The following is a 26,794-nucleotide window of genomic DNA, read 5'->3' as shown; positions in this document are numbered from 1 at the left end:
CTTGTGAATTTTAAGAATCACAGTAATATTCCTTTCATCATCTTAAATACGTTGCAATTACAGCCATTATATTCAGGAAAGTGCTTTTTAAGGAATTTAATATCATGCTATCTTGCCCCCCATGTTTCTATGACCAAATTAGGAGTGTCTTACAATATTTGCCTCCTTTGCAGTTTTGTGATAATTGGTGGTGTTTTTGTTTAGAAACCGCTTCATCAGCTGCCTGAGACCAGATAACCATGAAGAATGTAATGCTGCTTCGGGCAGTTTTATTTCTGTTTACACTGGTTTTATACAGGATAACTTCGCTGGTACCAGGGAGCCTTATCTTGATTTACAGTGATGAAAAAAGAAAATTGTCACCATTCTGTACAAGCAGTAACACAGCAGACTGGGAACCATAATAGCTCCCAGTAGGGTAGAGCATAATGAGGTAAACTGCAAGATCCATGTGCCTAAATGAAGTGTGAGATTAACAACAAAAGTTTAAATATTATCTTCAGTTTCCCTCATGCTAATTTTGACAGGATATAAAATACGCAGGTCACGATGCTTGGGAATGAGAATGGTCAGTCATTCCTCAAAAAGGGGACTCATTCACTTGCAGAACTGAGGCGTTTGAGAAAGTTGGAGGAAATAATTCCTGATAAAAATCCCTCGATTAAAATAATCAGGAATTTAATAAAAAATTCGCTTGGCCTGTCCTAGATTAGAGGAGGTGTTTCCTCTGCCAGGTAAATGAATGCATGTTGGCTTTGCCTGTTGAATGTCAGTGGATTTTGATGACGGATGAAAAGACGATGAATTTGGTCCAGCATATGCAATTCCTTAAGGACAGAGGGGATTTCGTGGCTGGGGAAATGGAAAAAGCCCCTCCAGTCTCTTGGAATCTGTGAGGAAAGAGCAAATACTCAAAAGTAAATATAGATGGGAAAAGACAAACTCTTCCCAAGGTCTGAGTGGTTGCTCTGCCCTTTGCAAGTCTCTGCTCTCAGCTGGATGAAACCCCACGGTGCCAACTCACCCTCCAAGGCTGCAGAGAGCCTGCCAGGCAGCTCCTGGCCCACGATCTGCTCAGCAGCCACGCACACCTTGGCCAGTGGATCTTCCACCACCAAATGCCTTGGGGTCTTCAGGTGTGGACCCATCTCCACGGCAAGGGAGCAGGGTAAGGCCCAGCCTGGTGCGCAGGTGACTGCTCTGCAGGGCAGCACCTGGCACGGGGCCATGCCCATGGGAAGGATGGGCTGGGGGCATGGCACACTCTGCTCACCACAGCATTTCTGATTTCCCTAAGGATTTTCTCCTGCTTTCCCTAGAAAAAAACAGAGCCTTCTCATGGCCTTTTTTTGTCTTTTGGGATCAAAGCAAACCATCTAATCTGCTGTGTGTTGACAGTTTTCAGGACAGATAGAAATGTACAGGGTATCCCCAAGACTTCCACTGGTAAAATGCCTGATTGTCTCTTCATCAAATATAAAACATAAAAAGAAGACTGGAAAACAAAGAAGAAAAAATGAACCAAAAGGAGTAATGAATTCTTAGAGTTCTGAAGAACAGCCTGTTCCAAATGACCCCTTTGGGCCCCCAGCTCACATGTTTGCCCCTTAGAGGGGCAGTCAGAGCTACAGCCAAAGATGTTTGAGGAATAAATTACCGTGAAAGTCAGCTTTTATTTAAACTCCCTCATTTCAAACACAAAGTGGCTCTCTGTTTCCCTGGAGACCAGGAGATGTAAGAAGGCAGAATTTTCTCTCCATTTCCCTTTCCTGCACTGGACCCCTATAGAGCAGATTTTGGACTTTCTTTTTTTCCCCTCCTGTAAGACCAACATTAATTACTGACTGGGCATTTTTCTCAGGTGATTTTAGTTGTGTCCCTGAGGTGGGTGACCTGTGCTGAGACTCGTAACGTGCAGGTGTTTGCCGAGGGGATCAATGTATCTCACTGAATGTTACTCACTGGGTTTAATAGTGGTGTCAGACACAAGTGCTCATTGAACAGAAAGGAAGCCCCTTTTCAAGTTCTAGAAGTAAAAAATTAGTAAAATTCTGCTACAGAAATAACACAGCACTACAAAAAAACCCCCAAAACCAAACTGACTTCCACGATCTTTCATTTGTTTTCTATTAGACTCCTCTTTGGGGAGGTAAAATCATTTACTACACTGCTCATGAAGCAAAAATTGAACAAACCCTGTGCTGCACCTTCTACCACCTTACAGGGAAAGGAATAAGGAGATGGGGTGGAATGAAATTGTCCTCTGGCATGAAGACAATCACATCTTTATGTCCCAAACTTTTTCCTATGCTATGTCTTGAAAATTTATTGGGAAAAGACTCTGATTCTGTGCCCTGGATTTGATTGTCCAAATATTAGTAGAGAATGAAAGAAATGATAACTGACTGAAGATGTTTTAATGGCATCTTTCATACTTTTCCTACAGACCGTAAAGGGAGAAAAAAGGAAGGAGGAAAGCTGATACCTCTGAGGTTTGCAGTGTATTTAAACACAAACCTATCCCTAAACAAAGCCAAAATTACTGTCTTGTGTAAAACTGTTCTATCTTTTTATTTGAGAGCAAATTCTTTCTGATTTCTCAAAGAAATATTCTTTGAGAACTATTCTTTGCCTTTGGAAAACTGTTCTTAAATGACACCCTTCCATTGTAATCCTTTTACAACTTCCAGGCTCTTTGAAATAATGATTGCCTCCTCCTGTGAGGAGCACAATAACTGATGTATCCATTTCAAAACACGCTGTGAAAGAAAACAGCATCAGTTTTAAATGAAAACTTGGGAAGCAGCATCTCAGGAACCATGAAGGTGGTGCTGGTGTAACAGCTGTGATCTGCTGGCTCCAGGGCTGTCCCTTGCCGGGACACTGCTGGCACTGTGAGTTATTTCTGAGAGATGCATTCCATCAGTCATTCCACAAGACATTTCAGTTCAACAGGCCGTGAAAACCAGTGTCACGAGTGTGTTGCAGCTCAGCATTTTCATGGGGTTTAATAAGGGCAAGTGCTGGTGCTGTACCTGGGTCAGGGCAACCCCTGGTGTTAATTCAGGCTGGCGATGAGCAGATGGAGCAGCCCTGGGAGAAGGACTTGGGGGTGCTGATGGGTGAGAGGCTCGACATGGCCCAGCCCAGAAACCCCCCTGTGTGCTGGGCTGATCCCATAGTGTGGGATCAGGGGGAAGGGGGGATTCTGCCACCTCAGGTGAGACCCCACCTGCAGAGCTGCCTCGAGCTCTGGGGTCCCAGCACAGGAGGGACATGGATGGACCTGTTGGAGCGAGTCCAGACGAGGCCACGGAGATGATTAAAGGGCTGGAGCAGCTCTGCTCTGAGGAAAGGCTGAGTTGGGGTTGTGCAGCCTGGAGAAGAGAAGGCTTAACAGCGACCTAATTGCGGCCTTCCAGTGCCTGAAGGAGCCTACTAGAAGAACGGAGAGAGAATATTCAAAAGGGCCTGAAGTGCCAGAACAAGAGGGAATGGCTTCTTGTGGCTACTGCTGTCGGCAGTGAGCCCTAGTGACCGATGCAAGATGTGCGATGTGCGCGGTCACAGATACCGCCGAGCGCCGGAAAAGGCTGGCTGTAACACAGCCGGGTGGCCCGTCCTGCCGAGGCGATCTTTATGTACGAGATTAAAAACAACGCGGCTGGGTGAGAGAGATGCTGCGGTGAACGCACCCGGAGGGAGAGGAGTACGGGGAGGGGACGGAGCAGGGCCGTGGGTACCGAGCGGGCGGGCTCAGCGCGGGGAGCCGGGATCACGCCCCTCGGACGCAGCCCCGTGCTCGGTGGGATGCGGGAGGAGCCCCAGGTCCCTCCCCCCGGTCCCGCTCCGCCCGGCTCCCCCTGCTCCCGCCTCGCTCCCGCCCCCCGGTCCGGCTCCACCCCACCGCCCGCATCCCTTCGGCCCCGCTCCCGCCCCTCGGTCCCGCCCTGCCCCGCCCGCATCCCCCGGGCCCCGCTCCACCCACATTACCCCGCTCCGGGCCCCGCTCCGCTCCACCCCAGCGCCCGCATCCCACGGGGCCGCTCCTGCTCCCAGTCGCGCCCCGCTCTGCTCGGTCCCCGCCGCGCTGCCCGCATCTCCCCGGATCCGACCCCTTCCCGTATCCCCCCGCTCGCGCTCCGCTCCGCCCGCATCCCGCCGGTCCACCTTCTCCCACATCCCCCCCGTGCCCCCCATCCCGGCCCCGCTGTGCTCCCCCCGCCCCGCCGCGCTGTGGCCGCCGCGGGCAGGGGCCGGGGGGCGGTGGGCGCTGCCATGCGGGCGGGCGGCGCCGGGGCGCGGGGCGGCTGAGGGCGGCGGCGGGGCCGCCCGCGGGAGCCGCCGGGCCGGCGCGGAGCGGCCGCAGGGCATGCCAGCCGCCTGCCCCGATGTTTCACTGGAGCAAGTGGAAGAAGAGGATGGGAGCGAGCGCCTCCTCCTCCAAGAGACCCGTCTTCGACGAGCGGGAGGACGGTGAGTTCCGGCCGTGAGGCTCCGGGATGCTCTGCCCTGTCCAGCCCGGGATGCCAGCCCTGCTCCGGGATGCTCTGCCCTGCCCAGTCCGGGATGATCTGCCCTACCCAACCCCGGTGTGCCCTGTCCCGGGGCGCTGAGACCCCCCCGCTCGTCCCGGGGGTCCCGCAGCACCGCTACCGGCGGGGGAGCGGTGCCGCGGTGCGGGTGTCGGGCCGGGCGGTGCCTCCCCGTGGGGCGCAGGGACTCTGCCCGCGGGTACCCCACAGACACGGGGCAGTTGTGGTTAAAACCCGGGGCGGCTAAGAAAAGGGCGGCGAAGGGATAGTTCATCAGTGAAGTTTCAGTCTGTGCTCGGACAGCCCCGGTTTTAACGAGGAAGGGCCAAGTGCCGCCGACCATCAACGCCCAGACACTGCTGTCAGTGCAGAGTGCCTGCTTTGGGGTTTTTCCCAACATACAAGTTGTGGGTTTCTTTTGTAGAAATACACCACGAAATACCACCGTTGCATTAGACTTCTCGAGTGCAGGGTGAAATTGCAGAGGAGGAAAGGAAGGAAACTTTGATTGCAGGTGGAGGAAGAGTTTGGAGAGCCGTCGGGCCCGCAGATGGGTGGCATATGGTCGGGGCAGCCCAGCGCTGCATTGGCCCTGGGGCACCAAATGAACACGGGCAAAAATCCCCGTGTGCACGGAGTGCTGGAACTGTGCTCTGGATAAACCCGGAATTAGGTGTGTTCATTTGAGTCTCTGAGTACAGTGATGGGCAGGTCAGGGTCTGCTGGCATCCCCTCGCTGAGGGGACCAGACCTGGCTGTGCTGCTCTGGCAGCTGACGGGGGTTAAATCAGGCAAACTTTTCCTGGTGCAGGAGCTGGTTGGTTTCCCCAACACGTTCTTATTAGCAGTTCACAGCAAGCGAGCTGAGTAAAAATGCTTAAATTGGAGGCTTCGCTGCAATTTCATTCTGAAAGCAAAATTTCTTTCTGTGAAGCATTTCATTGTGCCCTGAGCCTTTGTGCAACCAACCAGGGAGCCTGAGCTCTGCAGGTGAATGACCACTGACAGGAGCCTCATTCATCAGGTGCTTTCAAGCAGCGCTTTTGTAATATGTCCTAATTATTGGGATGTTACTTTCTTGATATCTGCTGCTTTTCCATTATTCCTTGTTGGTGTATGCTTGGAGCAATTACAGTGTTGTTCTGGTGAACTCATATTTACTGGCACAGCATGGTTGCTATGGTGATCTCTGAAGACATCCCAATAACTTCCTTAGATAAAGAAGCCAGTTAATACTTGGGGTTTGTATGTGACATAACGTGGAAGAGTTACTAGTGATGGCAATTTAATGTGAAATCAATTCAAAAAAATAAAAAGGAAAACTACTGGTTGGTATGTGAAATTTTGCCCAAAGGTAGTTCCTGGTGATGGATCTCTACTCATGGATGAGTCCGACTCAGCCAAAATCCATCGGATGATCCCTGGGAATTGTGGCGGGGTGTATGTAAATAGAAGGTTAAGGTTTATTGTAGTGAGTACTAGCACAAAGCCCAATGTTTTCCCTCTAAAAATAAATCCAACTCTAAACCCTTACAGTCTTCTTCCTTGACTTCCTGGGGACTGGGGACTCACTGCCTCCTGTCACACCAGTGTGGCTGGGCTGGCAGGCAGGGGTTTTGTGGGGCTGGGCAGTAACGTGTTTGCTCTGTCTCAGTGTAAAACACCTGGCCATGGAGGGTTATCTGCTGTCAGCCTCAATGCCAGAAATTGCCCTTCCTCCCCAGCCTGCATCTGTCCAAGCCCAGCTGCCTGCTCCTGGATCTCACCTGGATAAACGGAGGATTACCTGTGTCACATCCCTCTCTTGCTGTCGGGGCCGTGGCTGCCTGGTGTCCTCACTGGTGGGACACATGGATTGAGCTCTCTGAGTCCGTTACTCCAAGGATAAAACTTCATATTCCCGAGTCTTTCCTATGGATCTTCTCTAACCCTCTCCGTATTTTTCAGGATCTCTTTTGTTAGTGCTGGTATAGGGCTCATTCTCCAGCAGGGCTGGGGTCCAGGCTGGCCGGTGCTGGTGCAGCCAAGTGTGCAGGGCTGGCTCCTCGTCCATCTAGGGCCAGGGGCTGTGTGGAGCTGTGCTTGGGGAGTCATGCCTGAGGGACAGCTGTGCTGCTCCCTCCTTATTTCCCTTCCTGGGTGCTGTGGTGTCCCCAGCCCCTCAGTTTTCCCCCAGTTGAGGTAACTTCCCCTGGCTGTGAAGCTGGGTGTGCCCCGTCCTGTGTGTTGGGGACAGCGCATCTGACTCCCTCTGGGTGCCCTGCCTGGCTGCAGCCTGCACAGTGTGTACACCCTGCTGCTCCATGTTTGCACATACGGCCTTGGAAATATCTCTGGGCATTTCAAGTGGGGATTCGACTAATAGAAAAGCTGACTGTGAAAGGATAGCGCCTGCACGTTCGTGTTTGCTTCCAAGGAACACTGGTATGAGGGAGATGGGCTTCCCTGCCTGTGGGAGCCATGGCTCCAGCTGGTTCCAGTCCCCCAGAAAATCTGGCAAGTTGCACATGCATCAGCTGGGCTCGAACTCCAGCCTGTCCAGCTGGAGATTCTGCCTCAGCTCATTTTTAGTGAGGTGTTTTGAATCCTGTTCCTAAACAGAGAAAGTTAATAAGTGGGGAGGGGAAGGGAGGAAAAACAAAGTAAGGGAAAATGTGGGAAGAAGAGGACAAGACAAAAGAACAGAAGGGCTGCAGGGTCGAGCCCTTGGAGTTACAGTGCACTGGAGTATGGTGGGCTGAGTAAACTCAAGTGAGTTATAGTGGCCTTGTGGGTTCAGTGTTATCACCATGTGCTGTTTTCTCTTGGGAAGAACTGGCCTTTGTCTGTAGAGGCTGTTCAGGGTTTGTTATTTATACCTGTAAGAATCTTTCAAAAACTCCTCACCCCATGAGTGGATTTGTTCTCCAGCCCCACAGAATGCCCAGGCTAGGTGGTCACTGCCTGCCTGCCAGATGTGAGACATCTCTCTGTGCAGGGCATGGAGCACTGGGGTGTCTCTTAGAGGCACAGGATCACTGAGGTTGGAAAAGCCCTCCAAGATTATCAAAGTCCACCCTGTGCCCGATCCCCACCTTGTCACCCAGCCCAGAGCACCGAGTGCCACGGCCAGACCTTCCTTGGACACTGCCAGGGATGGGCACTCCACCACCTCCCGGGGCAGCCCCTTCCAATGACTGACCATCCTCTCCATGAATAAATTCTTCCTGTTATCCAACCTGAACCTCCCCTGGCACAATCTGAGGCAGTTTCTTCTTGTCCTGTCCCTTGTTCCCTGGGAGCAGAGCCCGACTCTCACCTGGCTTCACCTTCCTGTTAGGGAGTTGTAGAAAGCAAGAAGTCACAGCACAGCATTCATGAAGCTTGTTTGTCATGTGGGCAGGAATTATTTTCTGTTGTCGTTCGGGGAAACAGCCAAGCAAGTTTTATTGAAACTCCCCTCTTTTTTTTTTTTTTTTTTTTTTTTTTTTTTTTAATAAATTTTTTTTAATTTTTTTTTTATTTATTTTTTATACTAAGTGAAGCAAACCTGTCATTATGCAGCCAGTGGGAATGTTTCAACCCAGATATTTAAAAAATGTTTAGCAGAGTGACTGGACTTGGGCATCCAGGCTGAGCAGGAGGAAATACAGGGCACACTTAGTGCTATTAGCACTGCCCACAGTTGTGTTGTGTGAGAGAGGGGAAAACCACAGCATGATGTATCTCTCCATGCAATTATGTCTGAAGAGGAATTTCAATAGTGCATTTTGGTTATGGTTTCTCCTGAATCAAAGTGGCTTACTAAAAAAAGTGTGTGTAAATATACATGAAAATCTGTGAAGCCATCTGCTGCTTCCTGCTGAGCTGTGCCTCCCCTCGCTGACATGAGGCGAGTGGTCTGAGGGTTCCTGCTCATGTCCTGAGGCTGAATTAGTTTTCCAGCTGATGTACAAGGTTTTGATGCTGCAGCTCAGTGACTTTCACCATGATTAATATTTTGCCTCGGTCACTTTTTTTCCCATCCCTTGCTTGACTCTCTCTGCCAGCGTGCAGATGGTTTTTCCTAAGGGGGTCAGGTGCAGACTCCTGGGTTTATCCTACTTGCATCAAAATCGTCTTTTAAACACAAGTTTCCAGTTTTACAGCCCATGGGTGCAGCTCTCCCAGTTAAGCAGCCTCACTCTGAGAAAAGTATGCTCAGAGTTAGTCTGGGTTGGGTGGAGTGTCCGTGGTGTGTCCCCTCTCAGGGAACAAGCTCTCTTTGGAATTCTTTGGCTTAGGTAATACTGGAATGAGGCAGCAAGCTGGGGTTTGGGGCTGAAACCCCAACTGCAGGGGCAGCTGGCAGCGTCTGGGGGAGTTGTGCAGAGTGAGGGGTGCTGTGGTCAGTCTGTCTGTGGCTGTGTGTATTGGTAGATGTGGGTCTAAAAGGTTCCAAGCAGTCACTCTGTGAATGTCTGCGGGAGCTTCCAAGCGGAGAAACTGGTCTCTAAAACGTGGCTCTGTGGAAAACCAGGAAACCCTTACGCAGCTCATCACTGCTTCTCTGGCTGTGCTGTTTGTTGAAGGGTCCAGCTTTAGGGACACGCTGGGTCCGGGGGGGCTCTGAAGCCCCTCTCTGCCTCCCCACCAGCCTCCTCATCCCGGCGGGGATCGACGCGGGAGGCCGGAGAGCCTTGGCAGCCGTGCATGGCATCCATCCCCATGGAAACGGGCGAGAAGCTGCAGAACCTGGGGGAACGTGCTTAAAATAATCCCCATTTTCATTTCAAGCCATGTGTTGGTAGCGGTGGGGTCACACACCCCGGAGCAGGAGTGGGCATCCCTCCTGCCTTGCCCTGGGCAGCGGGAACGGGAGCGGGAGTGGGAGCGCTGCGCTTGTGGAGCTGCTGGTGAACAGAGAATGAACTGTGAGTGCGGAGCCCACCTGCCTCTGGCTCCCACCTGGCATCTACAGCCACCTCCTCTGAACCTGCTGGCCAGGGGGTGCTGGGTGCCTTCGGCTGCAGCTTTGGGTAGACTCACCTGTCCTTGTCATCTACACCCCTGGGAATTCAGGGATTCAGCTGTCACAGCCTGGCAAGTGGTGTGCACTCCTCCTTATACTTCCTCTGTCCCGCTCCAGTGGGAGCACTGTGTCCAGCATTCTACATAGACCTTGGCGTTAATTTTTTAGAGTGGGATTCTTCTCCATAATTGTTCCAGGGGTTGGGACCCTCAGGGAAACAAGAGCATGCTGCTGGGCAGTCGGAGGTGTCGGAGCAACAGGGATGTGGAAGGACAGGTAGTAAAGCCTGACCTGCCTCTGCGGTGACACAAATCCTTCCAGCCAGGTTTGCCTCAGATCTGGGGGCATCCTGCTGTGTTGGGAGAGGGATCTGGGAGATGGACCCAGGGAGCAGGAAAAGTTTCTCTCCCTCTCCTGAGGTGATCAATGCCATAAAACATGTGCTGCTCTTTCTTGGGACAGCAGCATGTCCTGGCCTATTCCCCTGGTCCCTGAGGGCCAGGGCAGCCCCTCAGCATCGTCCCTGTTCCCACTGCTGCTGGCTGTGCTCCTCCTGCCTTGGCTGCTTCTCGTGGAACCCGGCTCCACTGCCTCAGCTTGGCAGGGATTTCAAGCTCTGGGCAGGAATTTAAAGCCCTGGGCAGGAAACATTGCCCTTTTGATTTGAAATCTACAGACTAATGCCTCGTAAGGTGGCTGTATAATCCCAAATACTACTTATGGTCAGATAGAGGTGTGTTAAGCTTCCAAGCTCTGCAAACCACTGACTAAAGTCCTCCCTGCTCAAATTGCAAGGGGAACTTTCTCCATAGCCTGAGTCTTGCATGGCTGTGGGTTGGGAGCACAGATGCCTTTCCCTGTTATTTAAAAACAAGAGAAAAAGCCTTTCTGTATTATCAAAGTGGTAGCTAAGTAAGTAAGCGGGGGGAGGAGGGAGTGGGAATTGCAAGGAGGTGTCAGCAAAGCTGTGTTTAGTATTGTCAGCGGGGCTTTGTTTCTGCTGCCCCCAGATCTGTGGAGTTGTGCCTGTGCTTTGCCCAGGGACACGCTCCCTCCACGGGATCACTGCCCCTTCCAGCGGAGCTAATGCCCCTTGTTCTGACCAAGGATGGAAAACTTTTCAAGGTGTGAAGCTTTGCAGTGTGTCGTCTAATGCAAAATTAGGTTAAATAGGTTAAATCCTGGTAATTCAGCAGATCCAAGACATGGAGGTGTGTGTTGCCATGTCCATTGTTGGGAGTACTGGCTCCTTCTCCTGCAGTGGTTAATACCTGTGCTGTGCCTCTCCACACTGGTGGCCGTGGTCCCTTCACAGTAGTGCTGACAGAAATCTGAACAAAAGCCATTCTTGGTGGGCTCATATGTCTGTGGGAGATCTGAGGGTAAAAAGAGCCCAGAGGGAAGCTGGGGCTGTTCTTACCAAGTTGGAGTAAGAAAAAATTAACAAACATGGTGGCAATTTGAGGGACGTTTGATAGATAGGGAAGGGCAAAGGCAATCAAGGAAAAGTCATCGGGAAGAACTATTCAAGTGAAATGTTGGACCAAATTAATACTCTGTGTATTCTGTGGAGGCCACAGTTCTTACAACGGGCTTGGAATGGGCTCTGTGAGTTGGGGCTGGCGATCAGCAAGCCTTCCTCACCATGTTCCCAGTGCTGGCATGGTGACCTTGCTGGCTCAGCTGGCATTCCCTCCACACCTGCAGCTGTGCTTCCTGGGGTACGAGTCCCAGGACATGGAGCTGATGGTGCCAGGTCACTCAGAGAGACCAGCACCGGCTGCCAGGAGAGCTGCACCGTCAGTGCTGGCTGCGGAGGCAGCGCAAGGTCACCTCATGCTGTGCCTGGTGGAACGTCAGCGAGAGGCACTTGACAAGAAAAAACCTTCCCAGAAATGGAAAAAGCTGCTCTTTCTGCAGTTTGGTACTTTCACTGTCTGAGACTGGGGTGCTGGTTAAACAGCTGGTTGGGTTCTTGGTGCAGCACGTTGGCAGGAGGAAAGGTGTGTGCCCATGGCCACTCAGGGAAGGGGCACCGTGTGTTTCCCTTTAAATATTTAGGGATTATTTAAATTTTTTAAAATTTAAATATTATTTAAATAATCCCTTATTTCTTGTGGGAATGCTTGAAGTTGAGTGTTGCTCACCCACAGTGGTGTTCTGCCTCTGGGTCAGGACTTGGCTTTCCACTCACTGTGGCCACAAGTGATTCTCCGTGAGTGTGGCCTGGCTGGACATAGTCAGGCAGGGGACATTGCTGAGCCTACTGTTCACAGGCAGCCTGGGATGTGAAAGCAGGTTCAACTTTTCCCACTCTTTTCCACAGGGAGCAGTGGTAGCCTCTGAGGGATGGTGTATGGGGTGTACCCCTGAGACATGGTACATGCCAGCCCATCTCAGGTGTGCACCAGGGAGAGGATCCGTGCTGGCTGAGCCCTGTTTTGGTGTTTATCTCCCAAAGTACAGAGCATCAGGACAGCCCAGGAGCAGCTCAGCTTCTCCATGTAAGAGAAGAGAAGTGTCAGTGTCCTCTTTCACTCTCCCACTGTTCTTCAGGAATTAAATTGCTTTAGGTGACAGTTATGGAAAATAAAAAGTGCTTCGGATGTGTGGGAACAGCTGGCTCTGAGCACTGCCAGGCAAGGAGACGTGACAGTGTGTGAATGTTGATGTGCTCATTTACATCTCAGGTGGTGTTCAGGGGCTCTCCCAGTAACTGGGATGGTGAGGAGATGCAGGCACTGAATGATGTTGAGATGGTCACCTGAAGAATTCCCATGTGTTCTTACTTCTGATGCCTGACAAAGGTCAGAAGGAAGGGCTGGGAAGGGCTCAGGCTGAAGCTCGGGTTCATCTTCTAAGCAGGCAGTTCTCGGTGAGGATTAGGAGAAACACTTTGAGTGAATCTCATCTTGCCTCTGCTTTTGGCTGGATACAACTTTACCTCCATAGCTCAGTGCATTTCACTGTCAGAAGGATATAGATCATCTCCTCTGAAAGGTATGTAGCATGTTAAACTGCCTTGTGAAACAAATGTCACGGAATCCACGGGAAAGCTGCGTACTGCAAATTTGCTTGGTGTGTCACTGGTTTCCAGCCTTAATGGGAACTGGCAGGCAAGACCAGCAAGCAAGGAACACAGAAAATGATACACATTAGGCTTGGATTGTTTGCACTGTTGGAAAACGTGCTTTATGCTTCACAGAAAATAGGGCTAAAGCTTGGTCCCAAATAATTTGCACTTTAAAGGCTCAGTGCTGCATGTGGTAAGCACATGAATAATTCATACACATGCAAACAGGCCCCATGATTTCATATTTCAATGTGATTCTAGATTTGCTCAGAACTTTGAACTGGCACTGATTAGTGGCTCCTCCAGCACAGAAGCAACTGAGCAGGACCTTCAGCGCAGGGATGAAATGATCCCTTCTCCCGGTGGTGCCAGCTGTGTGTCTCCGTAAGGGCTGGGAACTTCCCCATCATCTCCACTCAGGTGGACTGGCTCCAACAGTGTCCAGAGCTCGGCACCTTGAGTTCCTCCTGGCCCTGACCTTGACATTTTTGTTTACTTCCACACACCAGTGCTCCTGTAACTGGTACAAACACTCCTGGGAATGCTGTCCTGGGTCCGAGCTGTTGCCGTGAGCTCAGCACAGAGCTCCGAGTTCCCCAAAGGGCAGACAGTGCCTGTTCAGGGAATGAACTTGTGTTATGGGAAGGAGTGTGGATATGTCAGCAGTGGTGGGCAATCACAGGGATCTGGGAGCAGGTGTTGGCTTGGGGTCTCTGCCCCGGCGTGCGAGCGTGCCTGGCTCACCCCTCCAACAGGTACCGCTGGTTGGCTTCATCCCGGGATTTTTGGAGTAAAAATCTGGCAGTGCTGAGGTTTAGGCACAGCTGTGCAGACAACACAGGCAGGAATTCTGGGTGGAGCTGAAGGGCAAAGAGGTTTTCATGTCAGGGTGATGATGGCAGCGCCGTATGGTGCTGCTCAGACATCCTGGCTGGGCATGGCTCCCCATCCTCCGCCTGCGGCTCCTTCGGGAGTCAGACCCAGGGGACACGTGGCAGCTGCCTTAAGCTGCCAGTTCCTGCCTGAACACTGGGGCTTTGCAATGATCTGTTGGTAACACCTTTAAAAGCAGTGACAGGCCAGGAGCTCTGTGGCTGCTCTGATGCAGTGTGTGCCACGCAGGGGGCCAGGGGCACTGGCAGTCGCTGCTCCTCTGCTCCACTGGGTTTTATTCCACTTTAAATGCCACAGCAGGAGCATCGCAAGCAGGTGTCAAAACAAGCACAGCTGCAGCGAAGCGAACTTAGGGATTGATTAATGAATAGTTTCAGCCTGTTGTGTGTTTCTCTACATGGCTTTCTGATGTAAAGATCAATGTGTGAATTTATTTAAAAAATAGCAGGTTTCTTTTCAGTAGAACAAATTGCTTCTGTTTATCAAAATGCTGAGTAACGTCAACAAACAATTCAGTCACTGGTTGCCCCTCAGCACTACTTGGGAAATTATTTTAGTTAGTGTTTCCTCTGGTCTTGTTTGGATTTTTCCATGCTCTTGGGTTGGTAACTCCTAGGGCAGCCCTGCTTCCCTCTCTGCTCTCTCTGGAGGCCACTCTCCTTCTCTGCTCTGTGCCGCATTGGGGGTTTTCAATTTCTGACCTTTCTTTTGCTCTCTCATCAAGGCCACATGGGGGGTTATTCCTGGCGGATTTGCTCCCCAGAGTATTCTAGTGCAGCTGGAAGTGGGCAGATGGGTGGCCCTGGTGCCCCCCGGGGGTGTCGGGTGGTGGTTTTGGGGATGCTGAGTGAAAGCAGAGCCCTGGGGATGTGCTCAGGCTTCATGAACCACCCACGCTCAGGCACCAGTGCCCTGAGGTGCTGTGCAGTGTGTGTGGGGCTCTCCCAAGGGTCACCTCAGCCCCCCTGCAGTCTGCAGTGGTACCCACTGGAGGGGAGGGCGATGTCCTCTGCTCAGTGTGCCACTGCGAGACCTGGCTTCCCTCCTCCCTGTGGCTGGAGTTCTCTGTCAGGAGATGTTCTTTCCAGCATGAGTTGGTATATCACTGTTCTCCAGAGAATTTCTTATCACAGAAGTAGGATGCCTGCTTTCCCCAGAGAATTTGAACTTGGTGAATAATTCTCTTTGACATCCCGCTGTGAATTTGGGGCTGCTCTTTTCTTGTGGAGTTGAAATCAATTCTTAGCGGTTATGGCCATCCATCACGTGCTCCTGCAGGTACTGGGTGGGCCATCCCGTGATGCTCAGTTGCTTGGATGCATCAGTGTGGTCTGTCCATTGAGTGAATCTGTTCTGACGCTTCCAAAAGAAAGAACAGGCTTCTTGTTGACTTCAGAGAGCGCTGAGGGGGTGACTGCTCCTACCAGGGGTCAAGCAAAAATATCTTCAGGTATTCATCGCTCTCTTGTGGCTCCTTTTTTTCCTTCCCAGATTTACTGACATCACCAGCATGTGTTACTTAGTTATACCATCTTGCTCCTAATTTTTCCTTCCTTGTGAGAAAGAGCCCCTTCCACTGCCAGGGCTGTGGGAAAGGCCTGCCCAACTCAGTGTGTGGCAGAACACAGAGCCATGTGTGGCAGGAACACCGGCAGCTGCAGGGAGACCAAACCCCTCTTGGTGCTGCCTCGGTGTTGGTGTTCACCAGGCTTGGAGTCAGTGGATCCCGGTGCCGTGTGCTGCCGCCACGTTGCCGGTGCACAGCCTGCTTGGGGCAGGTGGATTCCCTCCTGAATGTTGGTGAGCCAACGGCCCTGCTGGGCCCCATGTCTCCCCTCTTCAGCTGAGTTTGTCACAGAAGGGAGGGGCAGTGGAGAAGCAGCATTCCCACAGGCGTTAAAATGCTGCAGCAGCAGCTCTGCCAAGCGGCGCATCCATTGATCCCGGCCAAAGGTATTTTGGGAGCGTGTCTGCTTGCTTCTCATGAGCCTCCAGGACAAAGATAGGACCATGAGCCCAAAATAGCGCCCTGGAGCCTGCACACCCCACCAGTGGCTGCTCTTGGGAGGGAAATCCAGAGTTTGTTTTCAAGTCATCATCGCTGTGTTGACAAGGCTGTCGCGGGGAAAACGATCTCAACTGGGAATGTCTGAATTAAATCCGAGAGCAGTGCATGCACATGCAGACAGTGCTCACTGCTCACCACCCAGTGTGAGTGAACAAAGGACTTACTGGCTTTTTGACTAGATATATCACACAGAATCACTGGTTGGAAAAGACCTCCAAGACCATCGAGTCCAACCAGTGCTGGATCCCCACTTGTCACCCAGCCCAGAGGACTGAGTGCCACGCCCAGTCGTTTCTTGGATACCTCCAGGGACAGGGACTCCACCACCTCCTTGGGCAACCCCTTCCAATGCCTGACCACCCTCTCCATGAAGAAATTCTTCCTGGTGTCCAACCTGAACCTCCCCAGGTGCAGCCTTATTGAGGGAGAAAAGCTGTTGAGCTGCCTCAACTGCCTGTTGGGGGAGATGAGGTTTTTCTGTTGTGGTTCAGTGCCAACCCCCTTTTAGAGCTGTTGCCCCCTGTGTGTAATGGGCACTGATCATGGCTGTGGATGTGCTTGGGGGGGCCGTGCTGAGGGGACCCTCCCTTGGGCAGAGCAGCACTGCTCTGCTCCTGGGCCACCGAGGAGTTCATGGTGGATGCCTGTGTGTTCATTAAATGCATGTGTTAAAAAAAAAACCCAACCCCAAACCAGACATCACTGTATTTCCATGGCGCTGATCCATCCACTTGCCAAGAAATGAGCATAGCTGCCAGTCCAGCCCTTTTTCAGGAGATTTTTTTTTTTTTCCCTATTCTTTTTTATTTTCTTTGTGGTGCTCCAGTGGGGTGAAAAGCTGCAGCAGAGACCACCTTTCACTCCTATAATTGTGCGTGTGCAGCAGTGTAATTGTGGAGTGTTAGAAAGCGACACCCACAGATGAGAAGCAGGGACAGAAGTGTCTCTGCTGAGCTACTGCTGAGTTAGTGCTGACTTCCCTTTGTGTAGGATCCAAATAGTTTGTGCTCACAGAATCCCAGACTGGTTTGGATTGGAAGGAACCTTGAGGATTATCCATTTCCAACGCCCCTGCCATAGTCTGCTCCCTATGGATTCACTACTGCAATAGAACAGTCGACAGACTGATCTGGCTGGTGCACAAATGACTTTTTTTGGTGTATTTTCCCAATGTTCCGATAGTTGTCACCAGCCCCAGTGACTCAGCAGGAGGAACAAGACTGTCTTTCATGCCCCACAATGGATTTGCTGGTGTGGCAAGTAGTAAAAGCCCCTTTTGATTGAAAACCAGAAGCAGCTGATTGTAAAAAATATTCCTGAGGCCTTGATGTTACAAAGAGTTCTTGTCCGGGGGCTGTTACACACTGAGCCTGCAGGAAGCTGCAGTGCTTCTGGGTTGATTTGGAAAAAACAGGGATAGTCAGGAGATGTAAAATAAATGATAGAGAACAAGGAAGGTTGTTTCCACAAAAGACCTAATTTTCAGTCTCAGACCTCTTAAAGGCTCTCATGTAATTTAAAAAAAAAAAAATAAAATGGAAGTGCTAAATTCTGTCTTGTTCTCAACTGGTTTTAAGTTCTCGCTTAAAAATGCTCATGTGGGATCCTCACACACCAGTTGCCACCGTGAGCCCAGTAATTTTGTCACAATACCTCCGTGTTTGTTGCTGCGTAGAACATGAAGTTAAACAAGAATTGGGGAGCTCCTTCTCCTCTCTGCCCTGAGCAGCCTTTGTGGCTCTCTTTAGGTGTACAGGAAAAATACGCCAGGTCTGAGGACTTCAATTACCTGTAATGATGGGATTTCATGTGGCTCTTTCTTGGAAAAGCATTGGTAATTCGTTGCATTGTTAACTTTCCTATTAATTAACGTTTAAAATGCTCCAAATACCATGTGAGGGCCTTCCCAAGTGATGTGATGCTGAGGTTAGCCATGGTCTGTCTACCTTGAATGTCCTTGTAAGCCATTTCCCCTATCTTTTAATACAAAACCTTGTTGTTTTTCCTTCTCCCAAGTGGCTCCATCTCTCCAGGATGCAGTTGCGCAGTTGCAGGAGGGTGGGATATTCTTACAGTGTGATGAAGTGCATTGGTTTTCGTGGTAGCAACTGGTCCATCTCTACAATTACTCTTGCTACTTGTTATTGTCTGTATTTCCATGGCAACAGGAAGGCCTGGTCACAGACACGGGGCTGCTGTGTGTGGTGCTGGTGTGGGAGCAAGGGCAGGGTCCCCTTTGCCACCAGAGCCCTGGCACCAGGGCTGCTCTGAACGGGGAGCAGCGCTGGCCTCTCCCTTAGCAGAAACTCTGCCTGTCTTGTGAAAAGCTACTGAGTCATTTTGTTCTCATTTTCTTCTCATTTTCCCTTACCAGCACTCCTTAACTTCCTGTACCGCACCTACTCTCAGTGAGATCCCTGAGCCATCCCAGACCCTGTCTCCAGGTGCTGGGGTACCAGCAGGTACTGACGGGATCCAGGCAGCCCAGGCAGCGTCAGTGCACGCCTTGACAAAGTGTGAGTGTCCCTACTGCCCCCTGAGCTCGTCAGCCTGGGAGTGGTAACACAACCTGACAACCCTTAAAAAAACCTGTCTGGAGAATCCGTTCTCCCGCAGTCTCGGGGCGCTGCTTTCCACAGGTTGGCTGTTGCTATATAAAGAAATAGACTGTTGTTTCTAAATTTACCCTGTAATGTCACAGAGCATAAAGAAAAATAGCAACAATAAACTGTCATTTTTTGGGCAGGGAGTGATGCCGTGGTGGCTGTGCCTGGCTGGCGGGTGCTCTGTGTTTTCTCCTCTCCCTGTTTAACTACCCAAGGCTGTCAGGATACAGGTGTGTGTGCAGCTGTCTGCACCCCAGGTACCCCTGCTCTGGGTGCCTGACAGCCAACTCAGGCTCTGACCTTGTCAGAGGAACAAGAAGGGGAGCAGAGTGGTGCAGTCAGCTTGCAATGGGGTCAGGACGTGGCCTTTCCATGGGCAGGTGGGATGGGAGCCAGGGTGGGAGCTGAAAGCCCCTTCCAGGTTCCAGGGAGGCCTCCCCCAGGTTTCATTAGCAATCTCCTGGGGTCAGTTTGCAAAGCCTTGGCAAGATCTGGATATAAGTGTTGTTCTGCCTGGAGCTGTCTGTTTGTCTGACGAGTGCTGTCAGAGACCCTCTTCTCTGCCACCAACAATAACCTTCTCATGGGGCAGGGAAAGGTCAGATCTGTAACTGCCATCAAGAATAATCATTAAATGCAAGAAATTATCTATGATGCCATAATTATAGGCACATCTGTAAAACAAAAAAAGCGATGCTTTCCAGTAGGATGTCGATGTAACATGGATGTAACCTCTCTGGACAGCTTCTCCTTACATCCCTCAGCTTGTCTCAGCTGGTGTCCCTCACGTGGACCTGCTGTTGGGAGTGTGATTTGGGGTTATTCTGACAGACCCAAGATCAGACTTCCCATGTGTGACCTAAACGGCAGCTCCATCGCCCAGGATTGTTTCAAAGCCTTTCTGGGAAGCCCCAGTGCTTGCAAGTTCTTTGTGTCCTAACACAATGCAATTTTGGCGTAAGGTTTGCTGCAAAGTAGGTCTCAATGCAGCCGTGTTTGTAGGTGTTGAGCTCAAGCAGAGCTGTACAGAATTGTCAGATCCATGTCCTACATACCTGGATTCCTTCGTACAGGTGCTTCTGAGGGGAATGTTTGGTACATCAGGGTGTGGTATGCGCCTGCCTGCAGGTAAACCCTGAATGGTTTTGTTGGCTTTTGTTATGGGATCAGTGTGCCCCGAGCTGGGTCACACACACAAATCCTCCTCTTTGGCTTTTCTTTTTTTTTTCCTCTGGGAGCCCAATGGCCACCCTGCTGCAGTGTGACCAGTGAGTCAGCACCGGAGAGGTCGGTTTGGTGGGAGGGATGAACAGACCTGAAGACCTGGCCAAGATCTGTCCCTAATTAAAGCACACTGTGTTTGTAGGGCAGTGAGATGCAGTTAAGAAGTGCTTTGCTGAGTCTGCTTGGGTGACGCTAATTACTGGCAGTTAATTAAAAAGCAATTAAGAGGAGAGCTCTGAGGGATGTGAGTGAGGGTGTGGGGTGGCTTGCTCTGTTGCTCTTGCTGCCTTTTCTGTCTGTAACCCTGCTCTCTGCACCATGGCTCTCCCATCCCTAATGGAACACCAGCAGCCGCTCCCAGTACCTGGCCATTCATCACCCAGCCTCTCCACCCTCCTCCATCGTCCCTCCATCCACCATATCCGCCACCCACCACTTTCATTTTTCTGTTTCCACTGCGAACCTATATCAGCAAATGAGCAAAATAAATGTTGCTTGTTTGTTTTGACAATTACAGTACAGATTTAATTACGCTCCTTCTTCCTCGTATACTGCTGAATGTCATGTGGTGTGTTCGGCGTAAACAAAGATGTTCTGCTAATGTGAGATATGGTTATTAAAGGCACACTGTCAGGCTGCAGCCTCGTCTCTGAAACCAGAGTCAGCTGGAGCCCAGCTTCCAGCATCTGTATTCTCGTGTTCATGTGCTGCCTGCGAGGATGTGGCAGATGCTGAGCAAACACGTCACTGAGAGCGACTGGGTGAACTGTGGGGAAGTGAATAAGGAAATGGAAAAATAAGAGAGAAAACCACCCCTGTGTCTTCAATTATTTTGCGGCAACAGCTTCAGGTATCATAGCAGGAATACAATATTTCAGTCTCAGAGTGAGTTCTCCGTTCAAAACAGTGGGGATCTTCTATTGTCACCATGAAAAGGGCCCGATTTTCCTGCTCATCACTTACTGCTTTTGAAGGATCTGTCTTAAAACCTAAGCCTATTGTGTCATGTGAAAGCAGCTGTAGCATTGTCTGGCGATGGTAAATTGGCAATGACTTTGCATTTCATAATTAGTTAACAAGGAGTCGCTTACAATGCGCACGTCTCTCAAACCCCACTGAAATGTGCAGAACACGCCTGACATTATTAATTAAAAATAGGAACATCAAATGCTCTTCTGTGACAGTTCCCGTTTCCCCTCACTCTGCTGGGCCACTGACAGGGACAAGGATGGATTAAGGCAAGGGTTTGAATTCCTTCCTGAAAAATGCTTTGGGACTCCAGGGTGATTCGGGGGGGGGGGGGCATAAGAACCCACTGACTGTGTTTCAGATCCACCAAGCCTCATCCCTAAGGCTCCCAGCTGGGGCTCTGTGAGCATCCCCCACTCCTGGTTAAGGTTGCTCCCTCAATTAAGTCTTGTCAGAAAACCTCTCAAGGAGATAATTCAAGGGAGAAATTATTTCTAGAGATTCTTGTCAAATTACAGTGAGCCTTTAATTAAATGAATGTCCATTACTTAATGGCAATTATAGGGAGAAAATCCTTACTTCTGAGAGAGGCAAAGCTCCACTTTCCTAAGGAAAATTTGCCTTTTAAAATAATAAGATGAAGATGGCTTATTCTGCTCCAGAACTGAAGCCTGAAAGGAATGAATGTCTGTCCTTGGAGAGATTTAACTTGGCAAGAGAAGGGCACTGGCACTGTCCTTCTCCCACCCTGTGCCGTGGGAGCTTCTCTCCTCCGTGCCGTGGAGCTGACGGACCTGTCAGTGCTCTGGAGGTGCCAGTGCTCCAGACCTTGCTGCGTGTTTGCCATTCAGAGCATTTCCCAGCATTTCCTAGTCAGCCTTGAAATGAGCTGTGTCACCAGAGCGGTGCGAGGAGGGTGATGGTGGGAGGACGCAGAGCTGAGCTGGGGGAGCCGTGCGGGTTTGAGCCCCAGCAGCCAGTCCACGGCTCATCCCAGCCCTAATCCCACCTCGCTGCAGAGCTTGGTTTGGCAATGAGCGAGAAAACACAGCCCAGTCTTGCTGGTTTAGAACCAAAAGAGTGTTTTTGAGATTTGCCTTACGTCTTTTGGGTATTTTTATCGTCTGCCTCATTCGAACGGTCTCAGCTGAGTCATCTCATCCCTAGTTTAGATTTATGCTCCTTCTACGCCCACTCCAGCAGGACCCAAATCCTCCCAGCACAGCCTGCTGCCGGCCTCGCTGGAGTCATGCAAGTCTGGCATGAAATTATATGGGCACTGGGTCGAGGAGTTATGAATATTGATATATTTTATTTAGCAGCCTTCTGCATTTAATGAGTGTCCATAATACAGTAATTCATAATTTATCACGAATAAGACAATAGATTAGGTTACAATTTAATTATTGCTTATTTTTGTAGCCATTGTGGGGTTTGTGTAGCAAAATACAGACAGGAAAAGCAACCTTCCATAAATTCCAACCCTTCCTTTGCACCGTGGATTAAGGGAACAGCTGAACCCCCTCCAGTGGCACTGCTCATAGGAAGGAATTACAGGACTCTTGTCTTAGTAGGAACTTTGTCTGGTTTTGAAATTGCAGTAATCATTATTCCAATACTCTGGTGATAGAGAGTCAGGGATTCACTGACACAGATTTATGGCATTTTTTGTGCTTGCATTGACTGGTAGTGTGTGACAGGACAAGAGGATACAGCCTCATCCTCTGCCAGGAGAGGTTCAGGTTGAACATTAGAAAAATTTCTTCAAGGAAAGGGTGATCAGGCATTGGAAGGAGCTGCCCAAGGAGGTGGTGGAGTCCCTGTTCCTGGAGGGATTCAGCCTAAATGACCCTGTGATTCTCCTTCCACGGCCGCTTGGCTTCTGCTTATTTAATGAACAAACCTCCTCCAAGTGGGGACAATGGACAGCTGCTCCACTTGTTTTATTCCAAATGGTGAATATTGTATTTATGAGAGAGAGATCCAAATATGGTCCATCTGGTACGAGTTACTCAGCTGTTCACTTCACAGAGAAGAGAACGTTTCCGTATCTCTCCCATGATGTTCACACGGAGAGCTGAGCTTTTTAAAGCTGTTTATTGTTTTTCTTTGCGGAGGGGTTGCGTACACATGAGAAATTCCATGAAATCACGTGCTCTGTGTTCCTGAAACACCAGGACTGCCAGTGTGTGTCAGGGTGATGGGGCCGGGGCTCACATGCAGCTGCCTGTGCTGTCTGAGGGACGTGGTGGCTCAGATGAGCTCTGTCTCTCACTACTCGTGACCAGCCAGCACCGGCAGGAGCACCAGGAGCACACCGCTCTTCCAGTCACTGTTTTGTAGTGGCAAGTTGCCAGATGTCTTGAAATCGGGCAAAATTGGGCAGACCATCACGTTGTGAGCACAGTCAGGCTCAGGGTGGCTGTGGAGGCCTGTAGGTGCCGGCTCTGGGAAGGCGGTGGCTGATCCCAGGCAATGCCAGGGGATCCAGCCCCTGTTCCCTGGTGTCTCCCTGGCTGGCCGTGCCATGCTCTGAACGCCTGGCAGCTCCTCTGGGCTCGGCTGAAGTTCGGATGCCGTGGTTAGAGATGGATGGTTACAAAAAGCTTTAGGAAGTGGAGGAGGAGTTTGTTGCCAGAGACTTTACTTCGGCATTGAGCGTAAGGGCAGCGGAAGGAGTCAGACACACTCAGGAGAGAGCCAGGAACTGTCCAGAAATAACATCCTGTCTTTCCCTCTTAAAGCATTGAGAGTTTCTGATTGATTTCAGGGGAAGCAGCACTGGAGACTGAAATGAAGGAAAGTTGCAGGAGATGCAGTAGATCAGAGATGAGATGGTTTAAAGGATCGGTGAGCTGGGAGTTGCTAAGAATAGAGCGAGACAGAGCGGAGTGTCGGGCAGTCTGGGGGTGCTCCTGCCCGTGCGGCGTCTCCGGCGATGGCAGCAGCGGCAGTGCTGGGGGACTGGGAGGAAACTGCTTAGGGAGCAGCTCTGCAAGAATAGAAGCTCTGCCTGGAACTGGGGAGGGATTGGATGCGCAGTGAAGCCTTGACATGGTGGCTGCCTGGGGAGGGACTGAGGTGGACCCTGGCCAGTGCCCAGGACCTCTGACCCATGAAGGTTGACCTTTTGTCTGAGACCATGGGACAGTGCCAGAGGGAAGGAGGGAGGGAGGGAACACCTTTTCCATCTGGGGGACAAGGCTGGGCACTCTGGAGAGCATGTGCTGACCCACTGGGGTGGGGAGTGGTGCTTGCAGTGCCCGGCCTATTGTGCCAGGGAGGACATGGAGGAACAGCTGTCCCCATGGGGGGTCTGAGCTCACTCTGTAGCCTCAACCCCTTTCATCTCTGGCTTGGTAGAAACCTTACCTGGTTTTGAAACTCCAGTAGCCATTATTCTGATACCCTGGTAATAGAGTCAAGGGATGCACTGACACGGATTTACGGCAGTTTTCGAGCTTGCACTGACTGGCAATCTGTTAATATTTTTTCCAACTAGTTTATGTTCACTGTATGCCACATTCCTTCCATACAGACATTACTATTCTATACTGGTTTTGAGTTGATGCTGGCCAAAGCCCTTGGAGTAGGCTGATGGTGAGATGTGTTGCTTCATGTCTCCAGGTCTTCCACCGTGTTGGGTTACAGACTCCCCATGTCAGTGTGTTTCCCTTCAGGCTCGGGAGACGTCACCAACAGTCCCTAACTCCCCCTGAACTGTAATTAGTAGGGTTTCTGGCCATGCTGAGCTGTGAGGACCACAGGGTTTCCTCATGGTGGACATGCCCAGCTAGGTAAACAGAACCCTCTGCAGGTGTATCTGCCACTCAGCGCTCTTCTATGAAATAATCATTATTCCATTTTAGAAACTAATTTTACCGAAAAATTGTTTCTTAAGAATTCTTGATCGCCTCAATTAGAAAGGAAAACAGTTTCAGCACACTCAGAAATGCACTGGCATAAATGGGAATAAAAGCCTTTGGTTTCCTCCGCGTGTGCTGCCTGGCAGGACGTGTGCTGCAAGCAACTGCTGCAATTGCCATTTCCATAACACACACACACATATTAAATTTTGATTCACGTCTCTGACATCTAGAAAATTGCTCCTTAACAAAAGGAACATTATAGTCCTGCTATGAAATGCAGGCTTGGTCTGGCCACATTTTGGATAATTCTACCCCATTCTTTAGAAAATTGGGTTTATTACTGATAATTGGGCTTAAAGGAAGACTGTTTAATCCTGGCCAACCCAACTTTCTGGGACATTAAGTTCTAATAGGCAGATATAAACTGGTCTTAATGGATGAGTCTGACATCATCTGGCTGCTTATTAACTATTAAACCTTGTTTCAGTAATTCTCTTGGCAGCTCTGTGTGTGTTGCCATAGTTTCTTTGTTAACAGAGCAAGACATTAATGTGTTTTGAGTACTTCTTGCCCAAAAGACACGAAAAAACACCTTATGTCTAAAGATGCTAACTGGAGCCTGTTCCAAGCAGTGGCAGAGCTGGTGTCTCATAGTGAGACTCCGCAGCTGGTGGCACATGGGGTGTGGGTGTGCACTGCTGGAATGATGTTGGAACCCCCTCCTGGTGCTGTCTGGGCTTTGCACACCTTAGGCAGTGATCAGTTAAATGTAGGGTGTGTTTTAGGCAGTGACTGGGCCACCAGAGGGGAGGTTCCTGATGCTGTGAGGTGTGTTTGGCTGGGGACTCTCAGGGACAGCTGGGGACAGGGTCCCCAGGGCTGGGCAGGATGGGGCTTCTGGTACCATTCCCCGTTTTTCACCTGGGAGATGAGCTGTACGCTTTTCATCTCTTTCTCCTCATTGGCCACTGGCATCCCCTCCAGAGTCACTGCCAGAGGGGACCATGGTCAGTGTGACCTGCACAGCCACATCAGGGCAGGAGCTCGGGGAGGACTTCAATAAACATACGTAACATGTAATTCATTTCTTCTCCTCATCCGTGGGATAGATCAAACTGGAGGATAAATAGGCTGAAATCAACTCCTGTCTCACAGCTGACAGTCATCAGCTTCAGCCTGAATTTACTGAGCAAAAATCTGTGGGAGATCTGTGCAGCACTGAAAGGCTTTTGTAAGTAATTACAGGCTTAAGGGAAGTTGTAGCAGTGGATGGTGACAAGTGGTATTTATTCCATATTTTGTTCGATATTGTAAATTACATATTTATTAAAAAAAAAAACCAAGACAAACCAAAAAACCAAGCACAGACTGGACCAGCATCTCCTCCCGCACCAGGGATGTGGCAGCAGCAGCGTCTGGGTTCCCCCACTCCTGCCGGAGCCAGTGGAGTCAGCCAGCAATTAACACGGCAATTTTAAAAGGAAAAACAAATGCCTACGTACATGCAAAGTCAGCCTTGCTTTGCTTAGAGCAGCTGGGAAGGGCCTTTTGGGGAGAGGTTCCTGTCTGGGGATGAGTCAGTGTCAGCACTTGGTTCCGTTACCCTTGGAGATGCTCTGTAGGAATTCCAAGCAGGTAGCTGAGACATCCATACTGTTTACAGAAAAAGGCTGAGATGTTGCTTTGCTGGGATGCTGGATGGGATTTGGGCCTCTCTGGTGTGGATGAGCCAGCTCTTTGCTGGGCAAGTGTGTGGTCAGGAGTCAGCACGGGCGGTGCTTGGCTGTATTCGAGAAGAGGAGGAAGCACTCAGGGTGCCGAGATTCTCCTCTGCTTGGAGCAATGCTGAGATCAGACTCTGATTTTGTAGACTGTTTTTGTTTCTTTTGGAACTTCTCCTCACTTTTTAAGCTGTGTAATGGTGCAGCTGGATGGTGAATGGTGCAGCACAGGGGAGGGAGAAGCATAATTCACTCAGCACTCGGCAGGTTGTTGTGATCCCCAGTGCCGGGCACTGACAGGCTTCATCCTGTGCTGGGATAAGCACAGCTCGAGGGATAACAGCTTAAATACCTTCTGGAAAAGCAGCACATGAAGAGGAGAAAAAGGCAAGAAAAAGCAGGGAATTTTTGGAAATGCAGAATTTTTTTCCCCCCCATTTTTCCCCCGTGGCCCCAGGAGTATCATTTGGGCTTGGATGAGGCTGTGGTAGGACACTGGTTTAAAGCTGGAAGGGACAAAGCAGGTTGTGTCCTCACAGCTTTTCCAGTAAGGTGTATCTATGTGCCTGTCAGACACTGCATCTCCATTACCATGAGTGGGAGATTTGGCCCCTCCCCTGGCAACAAATCCCTTCCTCTCAGTGATCAATTTTGGTGAGAAGGTACATATTCTTCATTGTATGGAGATATATATATATATCCATTATAGTGACTTTCTGACTATTCCTGGATACTACTAAGCTAATTTAGGAAACATTTACTCTTTCTCTCTCCATTTCTTGATCAAAAGGAAGCAGATTTTGAGCAATTTTTTTTCCCCAGGAGATAGAAAAGTAGTATTTGCC

General features: G+C 50.3%; 1 protein-coding gene across 1 annotated transcript in view; it reads left to right on the top strand.

Moving 5' to 3' along the window:
- Nucleotides 1–4,350: 4,350 nt before the first annotated feature.
- Nucleotides 4,351–26,794, top strand: part of STK32C (serine/threonine kinase 32C) — a 64,184-nt gene continuing 41,740 nt past the window's right edge. The window contains exon 1 of the mRNA XM_027900559.1: nt 4,351–4,476. Within this exon, the coding sequence (XP_027756360.1) occupies nt 4,392–4,476 (85 nt within the window). The 5' untranslated portion in view covers nt 4,351–4,391. The remainder of the gene's footprint in view (nt 4,477–26,794) is intronic.

This window comes from Empidonax traillii, unplaced genomic scaffold, assembly GCF_003031625.1.
Source record: "Empidonax traillii isolate 1590-97213 ecotype Southwest subspecies unplaced genomic scaffold, ASM303162v1 scaffold738:size396264, whole genome shotgun sequence".
NCBI lineage: Eukaryota > Metazoa > Chordata > Aves > Passeriformes > Tyrannidae > Empidonax > Empidonax traillii.
The sequence above is the reverse complement of the archived record's forward strand: the minus strand, read 5'-3'. Positions and strand labels throughout refer to the sequence as shown.